General features: G+C 45.7%; 1 protein-coding gene across 6 annotated transcripts in view; it reads left to right on the top strand.

Moving 5' to 3' along the window:
* Positions 1 to 22,813, top strand: part of DLGAP4 (DLG associated protein 4) — an 87,061-nt gene extending 64,248 nt beyond the window's left edge. For all 6 annotated transcript variants that reach the window (XM_068987431.1, XM_068987429.1, XM_068987430.1 and 3 more), the window contains 3 exons: positions 19,355 to 19,446; positions 20,194 to 20,349; positions 21,197 to 22,813. In XM_068987431.1, coding sequence (XP_068843532.1) covers positions 19,355 to 19,446; positions 20,194 to 20,349; positions 21,197 to 21,415 — 467 coding nt within the window. In that variant the 3' untranslated portion in view covers positions 21,416 to 22,813. The remainder of the gene's footprint in view (positions 1 to 19,354; positions 19,447 to 20,193; positions 20,350 to 21,196) is intronic.
* The last annotated feature ends 2,102 nt before the right edge of the window (positions 22,814 to 24,915 follow it).

Here is a 24,915-nt window from a genome sequence, read left to right on the forward strand (position 1 = left end):
CAAAATATAATGTGAACCGTGAACTTTAAATGTTCTAGAACTGCATTTAGAAAGAAAAAAAGAGATAGGTGAAGTTGATTTTAATACATTTATCTTATTCAGGATGTCCAAGTAGTAGTGTTTCAACATGTGTTCAACACAGAAAATTATTCAGGCGTTACATTACTTTCCTACTAAATATTTAAAGTCCAAAATAAATAAAATAGAAGTCCAGTGCGTACTTTATTTTATCATTCTCAATCCAGACAAACCACATTTCAGCTGCTCACTTGCTTCATACGACCAGGAGCTGTCGTATTGGATGGCACAGATGAGGAGAATAAGCCTGGGGTTGAGAGGACTTCCCTGGTGGTCCAGTGGCTAAGACTCCACGATCCCAATGCAGGGCCCCCCGGTTCAATCCCTGGTCATGGACCTAGATCCCACATGCCACAACTAAATATCCCACATACTGCAACTAAGACCCGGTGCAGCCAAATACATTAAAAAAAAAAAAAAAGCCTAAGGTGGAGGTGCAAAGATACCTTAGTGACAAAGTGTTGGTGGAGTAGGTTAAACTTTCTGGCACTATTCTTAATTTTTTCTGGATTGAGAAAAGGCTTCCCTGCTAAGGGTTATTATGTCATGCCAAACAGTATTACCTTCCTGTAGTATTATAAGCACGTGCTCTTTCAACATGATAACATTTCTCAATAAGCAGTCCCAGCCCTTGCTGTTGAACCCGAACTCTGCATGGAGCCCTTTCCCCAGCCCTGCATCTGTGGCTATAACTTAAGGACAGAATTGGTCACATTGCTCTGTCCCTTAGATTCAAGATAACTATTCTGACTGCTCAGGTGAATCAGTAACACGCATGCAGGTGGCTGCCATTCTCAAATAGGTTTTGTGTTAAACCACCGTTCATCTCCAGAACATTTTCATCTTCCCCAGGTGACACTCTGTACCTATCAAACACTAACTCCCCATCCCCCCTCCCCCATCCCTTGGCCACCACCATTCTTTGCATCTCTGTGAATTTGACTACTCTAGGCACTTCATATAAATGGAATCATATGGTGTTTGTCCTTTTGTGACTGGCTTAGCATAATGTCCTCAAGATTCATTGACCTTACAGCTTCTATCAGAATTTCCTTCCTTTTTAAGGCTGAATAATATTCTCCTGTGGGGAAAGACCCACATCTTGCTTACCTGTTCATCTGTCAGTGGCTACACAGGTTGCTTCCATCTTTTGTCTGTTGCCAATAACGACACTTCTATCTCTTAGGACCACAGTTCTTCCTTGATGACGCTGCTTTCTGATCAAATTATGTGTGTCCAGGCAAGGCCCTCGCCTGCCTTACGGCCACAGGTTTCTTGTGTTTAATATTTATTTGCTGCATCAGGTCTTAGTTGTGGCATGCAGGATCTTTAGTTGCAGCTCTCCAGTGTCTCTCTAGTTATCACGCAGGCTCTAGAGCACACAGGCTCGGTAGTTGCTGCGCGCGGGCTTAGTTGCCATGGGGCATGTGGGCTCTTGGTTCCCCAGCCAGGGATTGAACTTGCATCTCCTGCACTGGAAGGCGGATTTTTAACCACTCGACCACCAGCGAAGTCCACAGCCACAAGTTTGTTTTTTGTTCTTTTGTTTCTTATGGCCACAAACTTTAATGTCACTGTTCTTATATCTCTGGAAGAGCGTTACCAAGGAGTGCCTGAAGGAGACCACGGTACCTGCATATCATGCAGAAACGTGGCAGAGATCCTCCAGGCATTGCAGCTGGAGGGAACAACAGGGACAAAGGCAAGGAAGCAGGGAAGGGCAGGTTCCAGGAACCACAACTGAAAGAAAGGGATGGGAAGAGTAGGAAGCTCACTGAGAGGGGCCTCAAATATCAGATCAAAGTATTGAGCATTATCCTCCAAGCAGGGTGGGGAGCAGCTGAAGATCTGAAGTAACAGTGAGATGGTCAGATTTTCTAATTAGAAAGATCACCCTTGACTGCTGTGTTGAAAAGGCTTTGGAAACAAGGAGACCTGGGGTGGAGGAGGAAGGAATGGATAAACAGATGTTTCTGAATGTTCCAAATGAACCAGCCAGAGGGGCCCTGGGTTGGAGTCAAGTGGAGAGCTCTAGCTTCCCTGGTCTGGGCCACAGGTGACTGGAGAGGTCATTAACTTAAGGGAGATGGAGGCAGGACATGCCTGGTTGGATAAGGGGGAGCCCTTAGAGAAGCAAGATCAAGTTGTGCATGTCTTTCTTGCTGTTGAAGGAGGTGCAGATGAAAGCAACACTTAAATATAGCCTGTGGAAACTCCTGTGGCCTGGGGGGTTGATAAGACTAGTTCCAGAGAATCAGCCTTGAGCGCTGGGCGGCTTACCATTCACCGTCTTGTTTACTCGCTACCACCCAGTGAGGTCTATTCACTCGCTCAGTTGTGTCCGTCTCCTTGCCACCCCATGAAGTGCAGCACGCCAGGCCTCCCTGTCCATCACCAACTCCCGGAGTTCACCCAAATTCATGCCAGTGAGGTCAGACCTGTTAAAATCCTGTCTTGAAGAAGAAACAAACACATGGAAGTGAAGTGCTCCACCGCTCAACAGCTGTGTGACCTTCGGCACATCTGAGCCTACTTCTCCCCAGTGTTCAGTGGGGACCATGACCCCATCTTAGCGTATGGTGGGGATAAGATGGGACCCTGTGTATGAAGAGTGCTTGGCCTGAGTGCCCCACGGTAAATGGTACCAGCTGTGCCTGCTGCAGCTGCCGCCACCATCACCCTAACTTGTAGATGGATGCAGCCCAAGCCAGGAACTGAAAGGAGGCTCAGTGCCGGGAGGCTAGAGGTGAACAGGGGCGGAAACAGAGCCGGCAGCCGGAGGGAGGGGCCCGCCATCCCGTCTCCTTGGCGCTCTCGAGAAAGGGAGCTATGAGAGAGACCTTGGCGGAGTCACCTCACTTCTCCAGGCCTCCACTTCCTCACATGTGACTTGGGTGGACCAATGTCAACCCCACCGGGCTGTGTATTAATGCAAGATTAGAAACACGAAGCCCTTGGCAAGAACCCAAAAGATGGTAGCATCAGCATCTTACTTTTCGTATAGATACAGTTTTATTTATTTATTTATTTTTGGCCGCGCCGAGTCTTCGTTGCTGCATGGGCTCTTCTCTGATGACAGTGAGCAGGGGCTGCTCTTCATTGCAGTGCGAGGACTTCTCATCCAGTGACTTCTCTTCTTGTAGCTCCTGGGCTCTAGAGCACAGGCTTAGCAGCTGTGATGCACGGGCTTGGTTGCTCGGTGGGATGTGAGATGTTCCTGAACCAGGGATAGAACTCATGTCTCCTACTCTGGCAGGCCGTTCTTTACCACTGGGCCACCAGAGAAGTCCTGTATGAATTTTAGGATTGGTTTTTCTGTAGCTGCAAAAAAAATTACTGGAATTTTGATAGGAATTGTATTGAGTCTGAAGATTACTTTGGGTAGTACTGACATTTGAACAATATTAAGTCTTCTAATTCATGAATAAGGGGTATGTTTCCATTTATCACTAATTTCTTTCAACAGTGTTTTATAGTTTTCATTGTGCTAGTTTATCACCTCCTTAGTTAATTCCTAAATATTTTGTTCTGTTTGATGGTATCATAAATGGAATCATTTTTATAATTTCCTTTTCAGGTATTTATTGTTAGTATATAGAACTGTAACTGATTTATTTTTGGCCACACAACATGGCTTGCAGGATCTTAGTTCCCTGACCAGGGATTGAACCCAGACCCTCAGCAGTGAAAGTGCAGAGTGCTAACCACTGGACCACCAGGGAATTTCTGAAATGCAACTTATCTTTGTGTATTGACTTTGTATCCTAATCCTACTTGCTTTGCTAAATTCATTTATTAGTTCTCTCAGATTGCTTTGGTGGAATCTTTAGGTTTTCTACATATATGGTCATATCATCTGCAAACATTATTTTACTTCTTCTTTTCCAATTTAGATGCCTTTTATTACTTCTTGCCTAACTGCTCTGGTTGAAACTTCCAATCCTGTGTTGAATCGAAGGGATGAATGTGGGCACTCTTGCCTTATCCCTGATCTTAGAGAATACACCCTGGAGTATGATGCTCATTGTGGGTTTTTCATATATGGCGTTTATTTATTGAGGTAGCTTCATTCTATTCTTGGTTTACTGTTTCTCTCATGAAAGAGTGTTGAATTTTGTCAAATGTGTTTTCTGCATGGATTGATTGCATGGTGTTTCCCTCTCATTCTGGTGATGTGGCGTATTTCATTGATCAGCCTTCACATGTTGAGCCATCCTTGCACTCCAGGAATAAATCCCATGTGGCCATATGTATAATCCTTTTAATATGCTGCTGAATTCTGTATTTTGTTGAGTATTTTTGCATCAGTGTACATAGGGATGATTGCCTGTAGTTTTCTTGTAGTATCTTTGTCTGGCTTTGATAACAGGGTAATGCTGGCCTCATAGAATGAGATAGGAAGTGTTTCCTCCCCTTCAATTTTTGGAAAAGTTTAAGGAGTGCTTTTGCTGCTGCTGCTGCTGCTAAGTCACTTCAGTCATGTCCGACTCTGTGCGACCCCAGAGACAGCAGCCCACCAGTCTCCCCCATCCCTGGGATTCTCCAGGCAAGAACACTAGAGTGGGTTGCCATTGCCTTCTCCAGTGCATGAAAGTGAAAAGTGAAAGTGAAGTCGTTCAGTCATGTCCAACTCCTAGCGACCTCGTGGACTGCAGCCTACCAGACTCCTCCATCCATGGGATTTGCCAGGCAAGAGTACTGGAGTGGGTTGCCATTTTCCAGTGGTCATGTCTGGATGTGAAAGTTGGACTGTGAAGAAGGCTGAGCGCCAAAGAATTGATGCTTTTGAACTGCGGTGTTGGAGAAGACTCTTGAGAGTCTCTTGGACTGCAAGGAGATCCAACCAGTCCATTCTAAAGGAGATCAGTCTTGGGTGTTCTTTGGAAGAACTGATGCTAAAGCTGAAACTCCAATACTTTGGCCACCTCATGTGAAGAGTTGACTCATTGGAAAAGACTCTGATGCTGGGAGGGATTGGGGGCAGAAGGAGAAGGGGACGATAGAGGATGAGATGGCTGGATGGTATCACCAACTCGATGCACACGAGTGTGGGTGAACTCCGGGGGTTGGTGATGGACAGGGAGGCCTGGCATGCTGCAATTCATGGGGTCACAAAGAGTCGGACATGACTGAGCGACTGAACTGAGCTGAAACTATGGTGGAGGTGATGAAGATAATGGTGATCTCCTTCAAAAGATCCCATGCATGGACTGCTACACTCAGTGCCCCCAACCATGCAGCAGACCACCAGACTCACACCTCCCACCTGAGACTCCCAGACACCCACAGGCAAGTCCAGGACAGTCTTTTGTGGGGTCACTGCTCCTTTCTCCTGGGTCCTGGTGCACAAGGTTCTGTTGTGCCCTCCAAGAGTCTGTTTCCCAGGCCTATGTAAGTTCTGGCAGCTGTATGGTGGGGTTAATGGTGGAGTGTTTTTAGTCGTCTTTAAATGGTGGATTTCAGCAGTGAAGCCACTGAATCCAGAGTTTTTCTTTGTTGAGATTTTTATTACTGATTCAGTCTCCTTACTAGTTACAGGTCTATTCAGATTTTCTATTTTTCATGATTTAGTCATGAATTTGTCCATTTCATCTAGGTTTTCAAATTTGTTGATGTACAGTTATTTTAAGTACTCTCTCATAATCCTTTTTTATTTCTGTAGAATGGGTAGTAATATGCCCACTTTTCATTTTTGATTTTAGTATTTGAATCTTCTTTTTTTCTCAGTCTTCCTAGCTGAAGTACTGTCAGTTTTCAAAGAGCCAACTTCTGGTTTTATTGATTTTCTCTATTTCACTTATTTCTGCTCTAACCTTTATTATTTCCTTCCTTCTGCTAGCTAGGGTTTAGTTTGTTCTTTTTCTAGTTTCTTGGGTTGTAAGTTAGGCTGTTGATTCGAGGTCTTTCATCAGTTTTTAATGTAAATGTTTCTGGCTGTAAGTTTCCCCCTTGGCATCGCTTTTGCTGTGTCCCATCAATTTTGATGTGTTATGTCTTTTGTTTTCATTTGTCTCAAACTATTTTCCAAGTTCCCTTGTATTTCTTCTTTGATCTACTGGTTGTTAAACTGTCTATTAATTTCCACAGTTTTGTGAATTTTCCAGTTTTTTGTTACTAATTTCTAATTTTGTCCTCTTGTAGTCAAATAAGATATTCTGTATGATATTATCTTTTAAAAAGTCTACTAGGGCTTAATTTGTAGCCTAACACATGGTCTGTCCTGAAAAATGTCCCATGTATACTTGAGCAGAATGTGTATTCAGTTGTTGTTGGGTGGAGTGCTCTGTACGTGTCTGTTAGATGTAGTTGGTTTATTATGTTGTTTAAATCCTTTGCCTTACGTATGACGGGTGTTCTGTTACCGTGAATTAGGTATTGAAATCTCCAGCTGTTGCTATTGAAGTTTGGGGGGTTTCTTGTTGTTTCATATGCAGGTGTTTAATCCATATGCAGTTTACATTTGTGCATTCTAAGATCTCATCTTACTTTTTCATATGCAGAGCCAGTTGTCACAACACATTCCTGAGTCTCTGCTTTCTTTGCTGATTAGTCATAGCAGTCATAACCTCTGCCGAGAATTCTACACACGCAGGGGTGTGTCTCTGAGTTCGTTCTCTTCTGCTACCCTTTTGTGTGTTTCTGTGTTAATACGACTTAATTGCCTAGCTTTTTGGCATGCCTTGGCATCTCAGAGGGTGAACCCGCTTCCCTGTTCTTTTTGTTCAGAAAGAAAAAGTCTACTTATATCTTCATTTTTCCAATCCTAATTTTAGAATTAGCATATCAGGTTCCTCAGAAAATTTTTGCTGGATCACTGAATAGGAATAGAGTGTATAGATTACTTTGGGAAAAACTGATAGCTAAAAAATACGGAGTCTTCTTAGCTATGAATGCAGTTTATCTCTTCATTTATTCAGATCTCCCTCTTACATGCTCCTTTCCAAGTGTGAGTAACATATCTATGAAGACCTTACATATTTGTATTAGATTTATTCCTTGCTACTTTCTGGGTTTGTAATTTTTTTTGGTAGTAAAATGAGTTTTTATATTTGCATACTTAACATTGAGACATCTACACTGATCTTGTGTCCAGCAGCCTTGTACAGCTCTCGGTCCTCTTGGATTCACATCATAAATGATCACGTTTGCTCGGATAGCAGTTGCCGAGTCTGTCTTTCTAATCTTACTGTGTCTCATGCGCATCTTGTATGACTACAGGAGTGTCTGGACACTGTGGGACAGTAGGAAGACAGCGGCATCCTTCCCTTGGTCCTGACCTTCATTCAGTGAATATGCAGTGAATATTTACTGAATTCTTTCCACACGCCAGCTCCTGGGGATGTAGCAGAATCACACGAAGTCCCTGCCCTCATGGAGCTTACATTCTTATGGGGAGAGACAGAAAATAACCAACTAAACATACAGTGGGCAAGATGGTTAGACATGCAGCAGAGAGAACAAAGCCCAGTAAGAGCAGGATGGAGTGCTGCATGGCTGGGGGCAGTGTTGCTGTCCCCCATGGTGTGGTCAGGGAAGGCCTCCCAGATAAGGTGACCTAGGAGCAGAAGCCAGAAGGAAGGAAGAGAGAAGCGGTCTTAGAACTCTGAAGATCAGAGAACTCCAGTGGTGAGCAAGAGCTTGGCGTGTTCCAGGCTTGGGGAAGGCGGCCAGTATAGCTGCAGGAGTGAGCAGGAGGGAGGTGGGGGATGAAGCTGGTGTGGCAGAGCCCCAGATCACAGAGGGCCTCAGGGTAAAGGCTTGGCTTTGATTCCCCAGAAGAGAACACATTGGAGAATTCTGAGCCCTGCAAAGTGACATTCTTTTTTACAGGATTAATCTAGTTTCTCTGTTCAAAAGAGAGTGGGGGGAGGGGCACAAGGGGAAGCTGGAAGATGAGTTAGGAGGAAGTAACAGGATCTGGGGAAGAGGAGATGGAGACTGTGGCATGTTTAAGGGAGGGGTCAGATTCTGGGTGTATCTGCAAGGTAGAGCAGGATTTCTTGACAGGGTTGGAGATAGACTTAAGAGTGAAAAGAGTCAAAAAAGATTTGGTGTTGTGAGTCACAGAAAGGATGGAGCTGCCCCTGCGATAGGAAAGACTTAGTGTAGATATCGGGAGAAAAGTCAGGAGTTTAGTTTTGAACACTATCAAATTACTTATCAAAGCGGAGAGGTCAAGCAGGCAGTTGGATACATGAGTCTGGTCTCCCCAGGTCTCTGGGTTGGAGATCATATTTGAAAGCCATCCAAGTACAGACTTAAGGTCAAAACTGAGACAAGAATTCTCAAGAGAGAATCAACTGTGTCTGATGCTTTTCTGATGGGCACAGCAGGGCAGATTTAGGAATGTGAGGTCATCACAGGCTTCAAGAGCTGGTCTGCTTTGGAGGTGGTGGGGTGCCGAGGGGAGGACAGCCTGACTGAAGGACTAATAGAATAGCTGGGAGACCACAAGTACAGATGACTCCATTGATGAAGTTTTCTGTTCAGGGAGCAGAGAAATGAAGGGAGCGAAGGGTCAAAGGGGAGGGCTCGGACTTTTCTGTTCTTTTTATGTTTAAATGGAGTGTTACAGGCACATTTCTATATTGTTGAGAATGACTCTGCAGGAAAAAGGAAATTCATTATGCAGGAGAGAAAGGGGGTAACTGTTGGATGACATTCTTAGGTGGGCGAGAAGGAACTGAACTAGTAGAGAACAGAGTGACAGGGGGAAGCAGTGTTCGGGGAGCCCTGAGGTGGGAGGGCAGTTACCAACACAGCCTGAGAAAGTCAGAGGGGGCATCGGGAGGTTGGGGAGACACCAAGGAGAGAGAAGGAACCATGTGCAAGATAAGGCTGTAGAGGGAGATCTGAGGGGGGTGTTAATCCAGAAGATGGGCTTCTTTTTATTCTGCTGTCAGTGTAATTGTGTTGTATTAGGGGCTGCCGTCTGTGGGGTCGCACACAGTCAGACACGACTGAAGCGACTTAGGAGGAGGAGGGGATGTGTATCATGCACTTAAAAAAAATTTTTTTTTAACTTTGGTTGTGCTGGGTCTCGGTGCTTTGTGAGGGCTTTTTCTCCAGTTGCTGTGGGGGGTGCGGGGGGCTGCTCCCTGTTGCAGTTCACGGGGTTCTCATTGCAGTGGCCTCTTCTTTCGCGGAGCACGGGCCCTAGGTGCGTGGGCTTTAGCAGGTGCAGCTCAAGGGCTCAGTGGCTGCGGCTCCTGGGCTCTGAGCAAGGGCTCAGTATTTGTGGCCCATGGGCTTTAGTTGCCCCGAGGCATGTGGGATCTTCCCGGACCAGGGATCGAACCTGTGTCCCCTGCATTGGCAGGTGGACTCCCATCCAGTGTACCACGAGGGAAGTCTAGCACCTTCTATAAAATGGTGAGTTGGTCCTTTTCTCCTTAAAGTTCTGTCACATTTTGCTTTAGATTATTTTGAAGATATCTTAGATGTACGAAGCTCAGGATGTAATATCCCAGGTGAATGTTTAGTGATTCATTCTATTTATCCAGATGCCTGATTGTGTTTTGCCTCAAAGTCGTCGTTGTAAAGTGTTGAGAGTATTGCTGTACCAGCTTTCCTTGGTTAGTGTCCATCTGTCACACAGCGTTCAATCCTTTCACTTTCAACTTTGCTCTCGCCTTATAATTATGCCTCTTATATGCATATACCCGAGTTTGGTAATCTGTTCAGTCTGCTGATTTTTATTTCAAAAGTAGAGAATGTTATCCATTTACAATGGGATTTCTCCTCTTTGGATTTATTCTTACCATGTTATTTTGTGCTCTTCATTCTACTCTTTAGAGGTTTTTTTTTTTTCCCCCCTCTTTTCTTGCCTTCTCTCTCCCCATTCCCTTTGCTATTTTGAGGTTGTGTTTTAATTTGGATTAGGTTTGCCTATAAATAACATTTAAAAAGGAAAGAAAAGGTGGTTTGAACAAGACTGTTTATCTCTCTCACATTCAAGAATGTCTGCAGTAGTAATGCTGTAGCTTCTTCTTTAGGTTCGATGTCATAATTGGATTCCATTCATGAGATCTTCTCATCTTTCCCAATGGCTGCTGGATTCCAGAACCCCAAGAGCATTCCAGCAGCAAAGGAATCAGTAGCAAAACGGAACAAGCCAGCCCCACCTACCACTCCCACTTCTATCCCTTTGACCAAACTACTCATAGCTTGTCACAAGGGTAGCCTGGGACATGTATGTACCCAGTTAAAACTGTAGGTCCCCCCCAGACAACTTGTTTTCAAACGCCTGTGCTGCGCTTGCTGGACAGAGTGTGCATATTAGAGATAGGACATCATACTAACAGCAGAAGCCGTTATTCAACCCTGGTACTAATGTAACTTGTTCTATGACTTTGCATACCATGTATCATATTTTCCATTTGACAATACTTTGTCCTAGAAAATCCAGTTTGCCTGAGAAGTCCCTGTGTTTTATTTCATCTGAATAAAGTTGCTGTTTGAAACAAAATAAAGAAAAGGTTCTACTTCTGAGGGAGAAGGACACGAACGCTAGGACAACTAGCCATAACTGCCACAGAAGTTATGCACTGTATTTCTGTTCCTTTAACACTTAAAATTGTAAAAGTAAATTAGTCAACATTTTTACCTTTCTCCCAAACAACATAAAAGCCTTAACATATAATTTATCTAATTGTTTTCTTATGATTTAAAACCGCACACATTATCATTATATAATTTTCAATTATCTAAATGTGTGTTTAAATAATAATTCCCATGTGTTCATCATTTTCTTTGTTCATAATTCCTTATCTCAGATCTTCCTTCCTGGATCGTATTCTTCTTTGCTGAGTTCATCCTTTAGAACTGTCTTTTTTTTTTTTTTGGCTGTGCTGGGTCGAGGTTGCGTCACGTGGGCTCTCTTTGTTGCAGCGTATCAGCTTTCTCTAGTTGCGGTGTGCAGGCCTCTCTAGTTGCCCACAGCATGTGGGATCTTAGTTCTCTGACCAGAGGATCAAACTTAGTGTCCACTGCATTGGAAGGTTGATTCTTAACCATTGGACCACTAGGTAAGTCCCTAGAATTGTCCTTAGTGAGAACCCGAGAACTGGAATTAACCCTGTTTTGATTTATCTGAAAACCTTTACTTTTGCTCTCATTCTTTCTTATTAACCTTCATTTTTTTTTTTAACCTTCATTTTTATTGTGACATACACACGCAAACAGTAGACAGAGTAAAGAAGAATGTCCAACACTCCTTTTCTCACCACCTAGTTTACAAAATGAAATATTACCGGTATCTTTGGACCTGATGATAGGTCACCTTCTTTCTGCCACAGCAGTAACACTATCCTGAATTCTGTTAGTTATACCCTTGCCTTTCTTTATACTTGCACCACATATATGTGTGACCCTAAGGAACATACTGTTTAGTTTTGCCTGCTTTCAAAATTTACATTCATAGAAGCCGGGTGTCTGTATTCTTCTGAAGCCTGCCTTTTTGGTTCAGCCTTGTTTGTAAGATTCATGCATGTTAATGCATGTACGTGTAGTTCACTCTTTCCATTAACATGCAGCATTCCACTGTATGAACATATCATTGCTTATCCATTCCACTGATGAGCATTTGAATTGCTTCTACTTTTTGGTTGTGAGCAGTTTTTTTATAATAGTATTAAAATGTTATTTATATATCATAAAATTCACCCCTTGAAAGTATACAATTTAGTGGTTTTTAGTATATCCACAGAGTTGTGTGACCATCACTGCTACCTAATTTTAAAATAGTTTCCTTACCCCAAAAAGAAACCTTGTACCCATTCAGCCATCACTCTGTAGGAAATGGCAACCCACTCCAGTATTCTTCCTGGGAAATCCCAGGGACAGAGGCGCCTGGCAGGCCGCAGGCCATGGGGTCACAAAGAGTCAGACACGACTTAGCAACTGAGCACAAGCACTGAAACACGGATCTGCTTCATTCGCTAGAGCTGCCCGTTCTGAACATTCCCTGTGCAGGGACTCATATGCGGTGCGCGCTTGCAGGTCTGGACTCACTCTGCCTGGTGTTTCTGAGGTTTCCTCATGCTGTAGCATGTCAGCACTTCACTCCTTTCTGCTGCTGAATAGTACTCCATTGTATGGGTATACTGCATTTTGCTTACCCATTCATCAGGGGTTTCCACTTTTTGCTGGTAGGTCTTCTTTGAAACACAACAGGTTAACTTTAATGGAGTCCAGTTGGTGTTTTCATTTGTCGCTTGTGACTTGCTGTCAAGTCTACAAAGCCATTGCTAATCCAGCCTCGTGAGGATTTTACTCCTGTTTCCTTCTAAGAGTTTTATACCTTTAGTAGTTACATTTAGGTCCATGATCCATTTTGAGTTAATTTTTGTATATGGTGTGAGGTGTTGGTCCACCCTCATTGTTTACACTTGGATATCCAGTTGTCCCAGCATTTATTAGTGAGACTCTTCTTTCTCAATTGAATAGTCTTGTATCCTTGTCAAAAACCAGCTGACTAAATGTAAGGGTTTATTTCTGGACTCTATTCCACTGCATCAATGTACATGTGTATACTTAGGCCACGACTGTACTGTCATGATGACTGTAGCTTTGAAATAAGTTTTGAAATTGGGAAGCGTGAATCCTCCAGTTTTATTTTTCAAGTAAAAGAAGTTTATCGTTAGTTCTCATTTTTTCACTAAAGGAAGTTCTAAAGTTCATACTTCATTTTTCATTTCCATATGAATTTTAGGGTCAGATGGTCAATTTCCTCAAAAAACAGGCAGATAGGATCTTATTTTGATAGGGATTGTGTTAAATCTGTAATTCAGTTTGACAGGTGTTGTCATCTTTTAAGTCTTCTGAACATGAACATAGGCTATCTTTATTTAAGTTCTTAAAATTTTCTTTCAATACTGTTTCGCAGTTTTCAGTGGACAAGTCATATTTCTTTGTTAAGTTTATTCCTAAATATTTTATTCTGTTTGATGGTATTGTAAATGAAGTTTTTCTTCATTCCATTGTCAGCTATTCACTGTTACTATATAGACACAACTGATTTTTATACATCAGTCTCATATGCTGCAACTTCACTGTTTTGGGGGGAATTCCTTAGGATTTTTTATATACATTAAGTCCCCTGCATATGAATGCGTTCCACTCCAAGAGCACATCTGTAAGTCGATTGTTCATAAGTCTAACAAAGTTGGCCTTGGTATCCAGCTAACACAATCATTTATATAGTACTGCACTGTAATAGGTTTATAATACTTTTCATGCAAATAATACATAAAAAACAAGTACAGAAAGTAAAGAAAACATTTTTAATGTTACAGTACAGTATCTTGAAAAGTCAAGTAGTACATTGCAAGAGCTGGCATCCAGGGGCTGGCACTAAGGGCAGGAAGCGTTACTGACTAGAGGAGGGAGAGGCGGTGGCAGACAGCGGAGCTGAAGGACGTCGGCAGGGGAGACGCCCCTGCCCGACCCTGACGGGACACGTGTTCTCATCTTTGAAAGTCACCACTTGAAGGTTCGTGCGAAGGAGACTTACTGTAATTGAAAAGACAAATTCCTCCAACCTGTTGTTCTTCAGGAATATCTTGGCATTGGCTCTTTGCTTTTTCCTCTTAGACTTGGCTTTTTAACTTCTATGTTGAGGTTCTGACTGGAATTAAATAAAATCTGTACATCAGTTTGATAGAAAATAGATGTTTATGAATGAGTCTTTTGTATCCAAGAACATGATTATGTCTCTCCATTTATGTAGGTCTTCTGTAGTGTCCTTCATTTAAATTTTATATTTTCCACATAGAAGTTTTCCATATTGTTTAAAGATTCATTAGATTAGTATTTTAATTTTGGAAGGATGTAAGTAGTAGTTTGAACTCTGGGAGTTGGTGATGGGCAGGGAGGCCTGGCTTGCTGCATTTCATGGGGTCAGAGAGTCAGACACAGCTGAGCGACTGAACTGAAATGAAGTAGTATTTTTGTTATTATATTCTTTTTCTTTGGTTGATGAAATGCTGTTGCCCTTTTTATTGATCTTGTATCTAGAAATACTGCTATATTCTTATTTGTAAATAAGGAATTGCTTTTAGCATTGTACCACTACGTATGAGGTTTACTATAGGTCTGTTGTAAATACGCTTATTCTGGTTAAGAGAATTGTTGAATTTAATGGAATTTTGTGTATCTATTTAGATAATCATATGGTTTTTCTAATCTGTAATGTGGTAAATTTATTGATAGATTTTTCTTTCATGTCTTCTATTTAGATTAATCAGATATCTATTTCCACTTTGCTCATGTTAGCTTATTGTTCTTTTAGCAGTTACTCTGTATCCTTGACTTTGTAAGACTATATTGGTACTTTTACCACTTCACAGATAACGCAAGGACCTGATCATGTGTACTATGGCCGTGAGATATTTCCATTCTATAAATATGATCTAACTGCCCCAAGACATTATTTTTGTTTTATACAATCAATATTACCCACATAATTATTCTTTTCTTTCTGGTAACACTTGACTCCTTTATTTCTGTGCTTGCGGTTATGAGAATCACTTTCCTCTGCCCTAAGAACTGCCTTTAGTATTTATATTAATGCAGTATTTGTCTTAAAATGTCTGTATTTTTCCCTCTCTTTTTTTGAACAGTATTTTTTGCTAAGTATAAAACTCTAGGTAGGTATTAATCTTCTTTCAGCATTTTTATTTATAAAAGTTACTATGTTCTGGTTTCCAGACTTTCTATTGGAAAGTTAGTCTTCCTGCTGCTGCTTTGAAGAATAATTTTTTTCCCCTTTGCTTTTAAGATTTTTCTCTTGTATTTGAGTTTTATCCATTTTTACTAGGATACCTAGGTATGGTTTACTTTGTGTTTTTCCAACTTGATGCTCCCAGGGTTTCTTGAATCTTCAGCTTGAATAACTTTCATCAGTTTCAGAAAAGTCTCAGCCATCATTTCCTCAGATCTCTGCTCCATTTCAGTTCTTCTCTCCTTGGGGACTCCATTTACACATATTTTAGACTGCCATGTCGTTTCTTCATTTTCTTTTCCGAATTTTCCCTCTTTTATTTCCTCCTCTGGACCTCAATCTGGACATTTCCTGCTGGATTATTTTATAGTTTAGCTGTAATTAATCTACAAAACCTATCTATTGCAATCAGTGGGCTTCCCTGATAGCTCAGTTGGTAAGGAATCCAATGCAATGCAATCTGCCTGCAGTGCAGGAGACCTGGGTTCGATCCCTGGTTTGGGAAGATCTCCTGGAGAAGGCAATGGCTACCCACTCCAGTATTCTGGCCTGGAGAATTCCACGGTCCATGGGGTCGCAAAGAGTCGGACATGACTGAGCGACTTTCACTTTCACGGCAGTCAATTTCAGTATGTTTTTAGTTCTAGAATTACATTTTATTCTTTTTGATAGACTTCTGGTTCTTCGCTGAAATTCCCCATCATGTCATATATTTTCTTGGACAAACTCAGTCCTTTTAAAGCCCCTGTCCAGTACTTCTAGTACCTGTGTCCCCTGTAGGTCTTCTACTTTTTCTGATTTTCTCTTCTGCTGTGCAGTCATTTGGTCCTACCTCACGGCATGTTTGGTGAATTTGCAAGTTTTTATTTTTCATTTATTGGCTGTGCTGGGTCTTTGTTGCTGCACGGCTTTTCTCTGGTTGTGCAGGCTTCTCACTGCAGTGGCTTCTTTTGTTGCGGAGCACAGGTTCTAGGGTGCTCAGGCTTCAGTGGTTGCAGCTTCTGGCTCTAGAGCACAGGCTCATAGTTGTGGAGCCTCACAGGCTCACAGGCTTAGTTGTTGCATAGCATATGGGATCCCCGGATCAGGGATCAAACTCATGTCTCCTGCATTGGCAGCGGATTCTTTACCACTGAGCCACCCGGGAATCCTCACGCTTGGTAATTCTTATTCAACACCAGAAACTGTATATGAAAACTACAGAAATAACTTGAGACTCGGGATGATTTTTTTTTTTTTAAGAATGATTTTCTATTCTTCAAGAATGGATTTACTTTTGCTTCTTACAGACAATAGCATAGGGCGAGAAAAACTTAATCCAGTATGGGATTCAGCTGATTCAGAGCTGGGTTTTGTGACAGCCTCGGGTATTTCCAAGCCCCTCCTTCTTGGCAGACACTGAGCTCCAATTTTGTCTTGCCCCCATCTTAAGACAGCTGGAAGCTTTGCTCAGCTTGAGGTGCTTTCCCCCAAGTCCTTGTCTGCCTTGTAGCTCCGAATTCCAGTTTTGGTCTCCCTGTCCCCGTGGAACTACCACAAGCTCTGCTCAGCTTCTCAGACTCTCAGTCACCACTTCGTCGTCTTAGCACTCAGCTTTCTGCTGCCTATAAATGTGGGAGGCGCCTTGGGGTAACAGACCATCAGACTCACCTGATTATAGTTCCCTTCTCACTGAAATCTTAGCCTCTCAAATTCTGGCTGCTTTGGTAACTTTTTAATGCCTTGAAAGAGATATTTTGTTGTTTTGAGTATCTTATTTAGTTTTTTGGTGGATTTTTAAGTTCAGTTTATCTGATAGTAACTGGTTCTTCATAGCCAGAATCAGAAGTTATTAGAATTTTCTAATATTGAATCTGTCTTGTAGTACCAGAATAAACCCAGCTGAGTTATATTACTTTAGTACATTGTTGCACTTTTTAAAATATGTGATTTAATAATTTTGCCTTTATTCTTGATTATTTGGCTGGTAGTTTTCCTTTCTCATCTGTGTCTTTAGTACCAAGGTTCTCTAAGCATAAAATGAGATGGGGTGGTTCTTCTAGTCATATCCTAAGTCATGATCACTCTGAAGAAATTTCTTTTCTTCCATTTTCTCTGTCCTTTTAGAACTCTGACGGATGTATGTTAAGTTTCCCTCTCTCTTCCATGTCTCTCAGTCAGTATCAGTTCAGTTGCTCAGTTGTGTTCAACTCTTTGTGACCCCATGGATTGCAGCACGCCAGGCTTCCCTGTCCATCACCAACTCCCGGAGTTTACTCAAACTCATGTCCGTCGCGTTGGTGATGCCATCCAATCCTCTCATCCCCTTCTCCTCCCGCCTTCAGTCTTTCCCAGCATCAGGGTCTTTTCCAGTGAGTCGGTTCTTTGCATCAGGTGGCCAAAGTATTGGAGCTTCAGCTTCAGCATCAGTCCTTCCAATGAATATTCAGGACTGACTTCCTTTAGGATTGACTGGTTGGATCTCCTGGCAGTCCAGGGGACTCTCAAGAGTCTTCTCCAACACCACAGTTCAAAAGCATCAATTCTTCGGCGCTCTCTCAGTCACTTTCTTTTAAATAGTCTCTTTGTTGTAATATACCTACTTGCTTCTTTTTTTTTTTTAGTATTTATTTTGTTTGGCTGCACTAGGTCTGGGTTGCCGCATGTGGGATCTAGCTCCCTGACCAGGGATCGGGTTCAAGCCCCTGCGTTGGGAGCACAGAGTCTTGGCCACTGAACCACCAGGGAAGTCCTCTAGTTGCTTCTTCTATTTCTTAAAAAAAAAAAAAAAGGTACCTAAGTGTAGTCTTATGATGAGGAATTCTTCAAAAGGGACTTCTTTGATTCCCATTCTACTTTAGACCAAGCCAGGCACATACACCCACTACCTGCAATTATTCCTGGCAGCTTTAAGATGTCAGTTTAGCAGTGTCAGGGTTTTGCACCGGCAGCTTTTCCACTCCTGTTCCCTCATCGGTACTGGTTTTCATTACGGTTTATTCTTTGTGCTGGGTCCGTCATGGCCTTTGTTTCTGTGATGCCTGATTTTTCTCTTGCATAGTTCCAGACCTCATGTCTTACCTCCTTCCATGCTCTTTAAATCTCTTTTCAGAGCACTTCAATCTCTGCTTTGAACTGCTGTTTAAATATCTGTGGCTACAAGTCACACGTTTCATCTGTTCTCTGGCAACAACTTCCTGGTGAACACTTACCTGCCGTTTGCTGCTCCTGTACTATGTCGAGCTCCTACGTGGGCTCCTTTGTAATAACTAATTTTTAAATGAGGTGAAATTCCTCCTAGATAAGCTGTTGTAAGTAGACCATTGTGGGGGAGGAGGCAGGAGGGTGTCCCAGGCTGGCAGGAGCTCCTCAGCATGGTGACGGGTGCAGTGTGCCCTTCAGCTTGGTCTTCTCTCCAGGACACCAGAGGGCAGTTACCAGCAGTGTTGTCGCCCCCTGCCCCCCACCCTTGGTGCTGAATCAGGTTCAGGGAAGCTCCTGTTGCAGTCCACACCCCTTTTTATTTCAAGCTATACCACTTTTAAGAACTCAAAACTGCCACCTTTATCTGAGCCCTTCAACTGCAGGAACTCTCCCTGCGTGGCTATCACTGCACGTTGACACTCTCATACACCGTGCTCCGGATTCTACCAGGAGGCAGTGTGCATCTTGATTTATTTACTGTTTTGCTTTTCAGTGATTTCTAAGGGGGTTAGGAGATAGTATTGTCTTCCTGCTACTTTATTATTTTGATGACATACAACATAATTAATTTTTTTACTTTAGAAAAAAAAACACCTGACTGCGTCCGGCCCCAGCTGGGGCATGGGGGCCTCTCACTGCAGCACACAGGCTCTTTGTTGCAGCCCGCAGGCTCCCCTTTCACTGTGGCGTGTGGGATCTTAGCTCCCTGACCAAGGATCAAATGCGTGCCCCCTGCATTGGAAGTGTGGAGTCTTAACCACTGGAGCACCAGGAAAGTCTCCCCTGCCACTTGAAAACCAGAAATCACACTAAAAGACTTCAGTCTTGTATTCCTGGGCTGAACACTTCATGGTTAACACTGCTCTTTGCTGTAAGACTTTTGCATTCCTAATGAAAGTGGCCTATTCTTGTCATGTCCTATCTTTTCTCAGGGCTCCTGAAATTAGCTGTGTCATTTTCTGTGTTTATTCACTCTCAGGAAGAATCTGAATATATATAACAGGGGTTATCTGTTCCTTGAAGGTTTTGTAAAACCTCACCTATAAAACTATATAGGCCTGGTTCCTTTTTCTAGAGAAGATTTTTAACTCCTGCTTCAGTTATTTTAAACAATTATTGGTCTAATCAGATTTTCTATTTCCTGTTGAGCCTATTGTAGTAATTTGTTTTCCTGAAAAATTTTTTTCCATTTAAACTCAGTTTTCCGATTTATTGCTATGAAATATCCGTAGAAACTAGTGGGTTAATTACTGTGTAAATAAAATGAAGACTGGCTGCCATCAGCAAATAACGATCAGTGTCCTGAGGTGGTGGGGAGGGAGGCGGAAGCAGACTTGAGCTCTGCTCAGCCTTCGCCCCCTTCTCTCTCAGTCTTAGGGAAAGTCCTCAGTGCTGTGGGCAGTGCCCAGCTACTGATGTCGCAGAAATTCCAGCAGTTCCGGGGCCTCTGTGAGCAAAACTTGGTAAGTGTGATTCTGCTTCCTCCACAGCGGGTCTCCCAGCCAGATCCCCCGGCTGGATTAGCCTCTAAGCCTCTGTGACCTCCTCCCGGACATGGAGAAGGTCCTTCCTCCCCAGCCACAGTGCCCACAAGGAAAGGGCCAGGAGTGGTCCTTTCAGGTCTTCAATACCATCTGAAATTGAAAAGTGAACTCTGTGTAAAAACAGACACAGGGAAGTTAAAAATCAGTTAGCACTGATTTATTACAACATACTCTGTATCTAAGAAGACAGTCAAGGTAAGAACTAAAGAAATAACCACCATTAGGCTTGGTGGGTCTCCCTTCTCCTTCACCCTCACCTGTCGGGCGGCAGCTATTCCTGTGGGGAGCCTCTTTCCGTCCGGCCAGGGCTGAGGGACAACGGCCAGTGTTTGTCTCTAGGACCAGTAGGGGTTTGGGGGTTCACCGAGGAAGTCATGATGAGGAATGTGTTGGCTGAGAACAGAATGATGGGAGGGCACCCCCATGGGTCTGTAATCACACCGACCTGGGAGTGACGCTGCCTCCTCCCTATAAGATGAGACGAGTCGCACGCCAGCCACACAGTAGGCCACGAGGGCCTTCCTCACCAGAGCCCGGCAGAGGTGGCGAAGGCTTCGTTACCATGTGCGTGAGAAGCCACGCAGGGCCAGGAGACCATCCTTGGGATGTGGTGCAGGACAAGCCCCCTTGCCCGGCTGGCCCCACTGACCCTGCTCTGTCCCACAGAACCCTGATGCCAACCCACGTCCAACGGCCCAGGACCTGGCAGGGTTCTGGGACCTGCTCCAGCTGTCCATCGAGGACATCAGCATGAAGTTTGATGAACTCTACCACCTCAAGGCCAACAGCTGGCAGCTGGTGGAGACCCCCGAGAAGAGGAAGGTGAGCATGGAGCAGTGCGGAGGGGAAGTCCAGGGACAAATTCCTGGTCGGCAATAACGCTGCCCACATCGGTCAGTGCTGCTTGGCTCCCTTCTCCGTGTGTCGTCTCTGAGCTGGGGGCTCACGTCCATCAGTGTGCGGGGTCCATGCTCGGCGCTCGTCCAGCATGCCGCTGGCTCTGTGTAGTTGAGGCTGCCCCCGAAGCATGCCTTCCTGCCCTGCATGTTTGGAAAATGGGACTCCTGGGAGACACATGCCCTCAGCCTGGAGCGCTAGTGTAGTCACAGCTGTTGGAATGTCAGAGGCAGAAAAGGGGTCCTTCTCCTAGGACCATGCTGCCAGGAGTCCAGGGGTCTGGACCGGATTCTGCCTCCCAGGCTGGCCTCATCCCTGAGGCCCGGGTTTCCGTCTGTGAAACGGTGCCCAGTGCCCCCTTCGGTTGTTGGGTACTGGACTGTGGCCCTTGTGAGTTCTGATCCCCTAGAACAGCATGTGCAATGTGATCTGGGAGTCAGAGGCCCTGAATTTACATCCCGGCTCTGGCTGTGCGATTCCTGCGTGAGTTTTGGGCTCAGTGGTTCCAAGCGGGGGTGGGAGGAGGTGGTCTGTCCGTCCCCTCCTACCAGAACACCAGGGTTGTAAGCTTGCTGTTTGCTCCTGTGCCTTGTGCTCTTCCCACCATCATTGCTTCTGTGGCTTCCTGGTTCCAAATGTGTGTTGCTTGTGCCCAATGCAGGGGAGCTGGGGTGGAGACTCCAGCTGCCAGCATATGGTGGGTGGTGGTGCCGCCACATACAAGGTGGCACCTTTATTTTATTTTTCTTCCCTCCTCACTGTCTCACTAAAGGAAGAGAAGAAAGCACCCCCTCCGGTCCCAAAGAAGCCAGCCAAATCCAAGCCGGCAATGAGCCGCGACAAGGCCTCTGATGCTGGGGACAAGCAGCGTCAGGAGGCCCGCAAGAGACTCCTGGCGGCCAAGCGGGCGGCTTCTGTGCGGCAGAACTCAGCCACAGAGAGCGCGGACAGCATCGAGATTTACGTCCCTGAGGCCCAGACCCGGCTCTGAGACCAGGAAGCAAACAATTTTAAATCATTAAAAAGAAAACACCAACTAAATGCAAATGGAACAAAATTTTCTCAACCTTTAGTATGGTTATTCTGTCTAGAGACCCTGAGCCAACTTTCAAATTGACGCATCCAAGGGCTCACGATTTGGCTTCTTTGGGTCCCTCCAAGCTTTAGGTTATGGAGACTTCACACACACACACAAATCAACAAAAACATGAAACTAGGAACCTTTTTTTCCTCCTCTCGCTGGGCGCGGCGGACTAGATAGATGGACTTTGGCAACTCCCTGGCCCGGCCTCCAGACCACGGTCTTTTTACTCGTTCTGTCTAATGAGAGCTTAAACTAGCCTGTTTACAAGATGACGACAGCCCGGGGCAGCCTTGGGCGCCTGCCCTGCCCTTCTTCCTCCTGGCTACCCAGCTCTGACCGTGGAGTTCTCATCCTTAACGTTTCTCTTTGCCCTTCAGAGCTCACACAGGGGTCACCATCCTGACGATCGGCTTTCTGGTTCTCAGCCCTTTGTGTGGTTGAGCCGGGAGGACAGAGAGATGGACACGCATCCCCTCCCCCACCAAGTGCTCACACACAATCACACACGCGTGTGCACACGATTGCAGGTTCCTCTCAGCAGAAGCGGCCCTCCCACTGTGCTGCAGCAGCCTCCTGTCTCACCTTTCTGAGACCAGGAGGAGGGCTGAGGTCTTGGCGGGTGGTGGGGGGGCAAGGATGAGATAAAAACCACAGCTACCACACTCCAGACTCCCGCCTTTTTCTTCTCTCCAGCCCCTTCCTTCCTTCAGCAAAAATGTACGACTCAGAGTGACTTGCTGGGGCCACTCGAGAGGGCCCCCACGTTCCAGGGGTGGGGTACCCCTGGCCGAGCCTGTGTACAGTACCCGAGGGGCGGGCGGCTGTGTCTGTACGTATGTGTACATATGCACATAGACCTTAGAGTGTATATTTAACAAACGCCCCTCTGCTCACCCATGCCCACCAGCGCCACCGCTGGCTCTCGGGGCACCTGGCAGGAGGCAGGTGTGTGAATAGCATATATTTTTACATGTACTATATCTAGGTGTGTGTACAAGTGTGTGTAAAAATACATACCCTGTGTGTAAGCAGCCCTCCCCCCTCCTTTTTTTTTGGACTCTCACCTGACCACCATCATGGGCCCATCTGCCCAGCCTCTGAGTTTTCTATTTTTTTACCCCAATCATCCTTCTCTCTCCCCAGCCCCACTCCCAGGGTGTCATGAGCCCTGAGCTGCAATGGTCCAGGCCTGCAGGGTGAGGGGAGGGTGGGCAGGGGGCAGGGAGAAGGGGAGGCCGGCCCGCAGCGAGCTCTGTGCACGAGGCTGCACGCTCCAGTGGCCACAACTATGGTACTGGGGCTATCCTCTGTCCAGCACCCACCGCAGGGGGCCTGGGTGAACTGCGGGCCTGCTCTAGGGCCCATTCCAGCTTGGCCGCCGTCTGTGACCTTGGGCAAGTCACTTGACCTCTGTGTGCCTCAACTTCCTCCTCTGTAAAATGGGGACAGTCCCCGCCCCTCCCTACCTCACAGGCATGTTGTGAGAATAAATGAGGTAATGTGTACCAAGGGCTCATGGTGTTATTGCGGTGGGATGGGCCAGGCTGGCATGAGGTGGGTGGAGTGAATGCCCTAGGAGACAGCCAGACCCCTTCCAAGTGGCAGGGGTCTCTTTGGAGACAGGTGGTCTGGAGGGCAAACTGCAATTCCAGCTAAAGCACCAGCTCCGTGACACTGGGCAAGAACACTAAGCTCTGGATTCCCTTATCTGGAAGCTGAGTGTGTCACATCTGCCTGACCAGCTTCCTTGAAGAAATAAATGGTTAGTAAGTTGCTGTAGGCTGCCCTGGTGGCTCAGAGGTTAAGGCATCTGCCTGCAATGCGGGAGACCTGGGTTGGGAAGATCCCCTGGAGAAGAAAATGGCAACCCACTCCAGTACTCTTGCCTGGAGAATCCCATTGACGGAGGAGCCTGGTGGGCTACAGTCCACGGGGTCGCAAAGAGTCGGACACGACTGAGCGACTTCACTCACTCACTCACTCACTCACTCAAGTTGCTATATGGTGGGACTTCCCTCGTAGTTCAGTGGTGAAGACTCCACGCTTCCAATGAGGGGACATGGATTTGATCCCCAGTTGGGGAACTAAAAGTCCCACATGCCATGTGACACGGCTAAAAAATGTTTTTTAAAAAGTTGCTACACCAGAGCCAGGATGGGCCACCCTCGCTGACAGCTGGTGCCTGCTCCAGACCCCGACCCTGCATGCACTTCACCCAGGATGGGGCACTCGGTACCCCTGACAGCCGTCTCCACCCAGACAGTTACACGCCCTGGATGCGCTTTCTGAGCACCCACTCTGTCAGGCCCACGGCCTGCAGGTCACTCGCAGAGCTCACATTCTGGTGGGGGAGACAGAGCGTGTCCCAAGTGAGCTCCAACCCATGGCAGGTGGTAGAGAAGGCGCTGCGGCGCAGTGAGGCCGTGGGAACCCTGGCGGCACCGCTCAAGCTGGCCTGGGCAGCAGCCTCTGGTCAGGGAGAGGGACAGGGGTGCTCACCGGCTTCGGGGGTGGGTGTGGCGATGGGGTGTGGGGGAGACCGCGGGAAAGTGCATTCTAGGCAGAAGGAACAGGAAGTGATGTCTGGAGGTAATATGTGTTTTAGAAGGTTCCTGGATTAACACACCATTGTAAATACAACACTGTAAACCAATTCTACTTCCCACTAAACATTTTTTAAAAAGAAAGTTCTTGGGCCCAACTGAGCTGCAGACACCTGGTCTCCTCCCTTGGCCCAGCCCAGCTGAGCTGCTGTTGACCTCAGGCCCAAGGGAACTACCTTCCCAGGAGCTTTGTTTGGGCTGCCCTGCCCTCCCCAGCAGGGCCGTCTGTGAGCTTATCTGAAGCCACTGGGCTGGACCCCCTTCACTAGGAGCAGGGTGTCCTCATGTCTAGATCCTGGTAGTGGTGGCTGAGCATCCAGTGACCACGGGTGGCTCAGATTAACTCCTGGGGCTGCCTGGACCTAGCCCCGCCCTGAGACATAGCCGAGAGTGACTCGAGGGTAAGTGAATCAGTTTCAGGTGGCCTGGGCACTGAGCTGGATGCTCAGAAGCCTGGAGGAATATAGAAGCTGCTCCCCCTGGCTTTGACCAATCAGCAGCCAAGCTTTATGCCAGCCCAGCCTTGGGGCACCAGGAGGACCCTCACCCCTTCAGAGCCTGAGTGTTTCTGCTGCAGCAGGGGCAAGGCATTGTGGGTCAGACCAGGGAGAGCCCTGCACACCCCGTGTCAGAGCATGAGTTGCGGCGGGGAGGGACACACCTGATGTGCTGAATCTGGGCCCCTGCTCCCAGCCCTCCTGGCGCAGCAGAGGAGAGGCCTGCCTCCCCAGGCTGAAAGGAGCGTTTCATGTCTTTACCCAGAATCACCAACTGGCAAGATTTTGCCGTGTTTGCATAGTTCCT

The sequence above is a fragment of the Capricornis sumatraensis genome, chromosome 15, assembly GCF_032405125.1.
Source record: "Capricornis sumatraensis isolate serow.1 chromosome 15, serow.2, whole genome shotgun sequence".
NCBI lineage: Eukaryota > Metazoa > Chordata > Mammalia > Artiodactyla > Bovidae > Capricornis > Capricornis sumatraensis.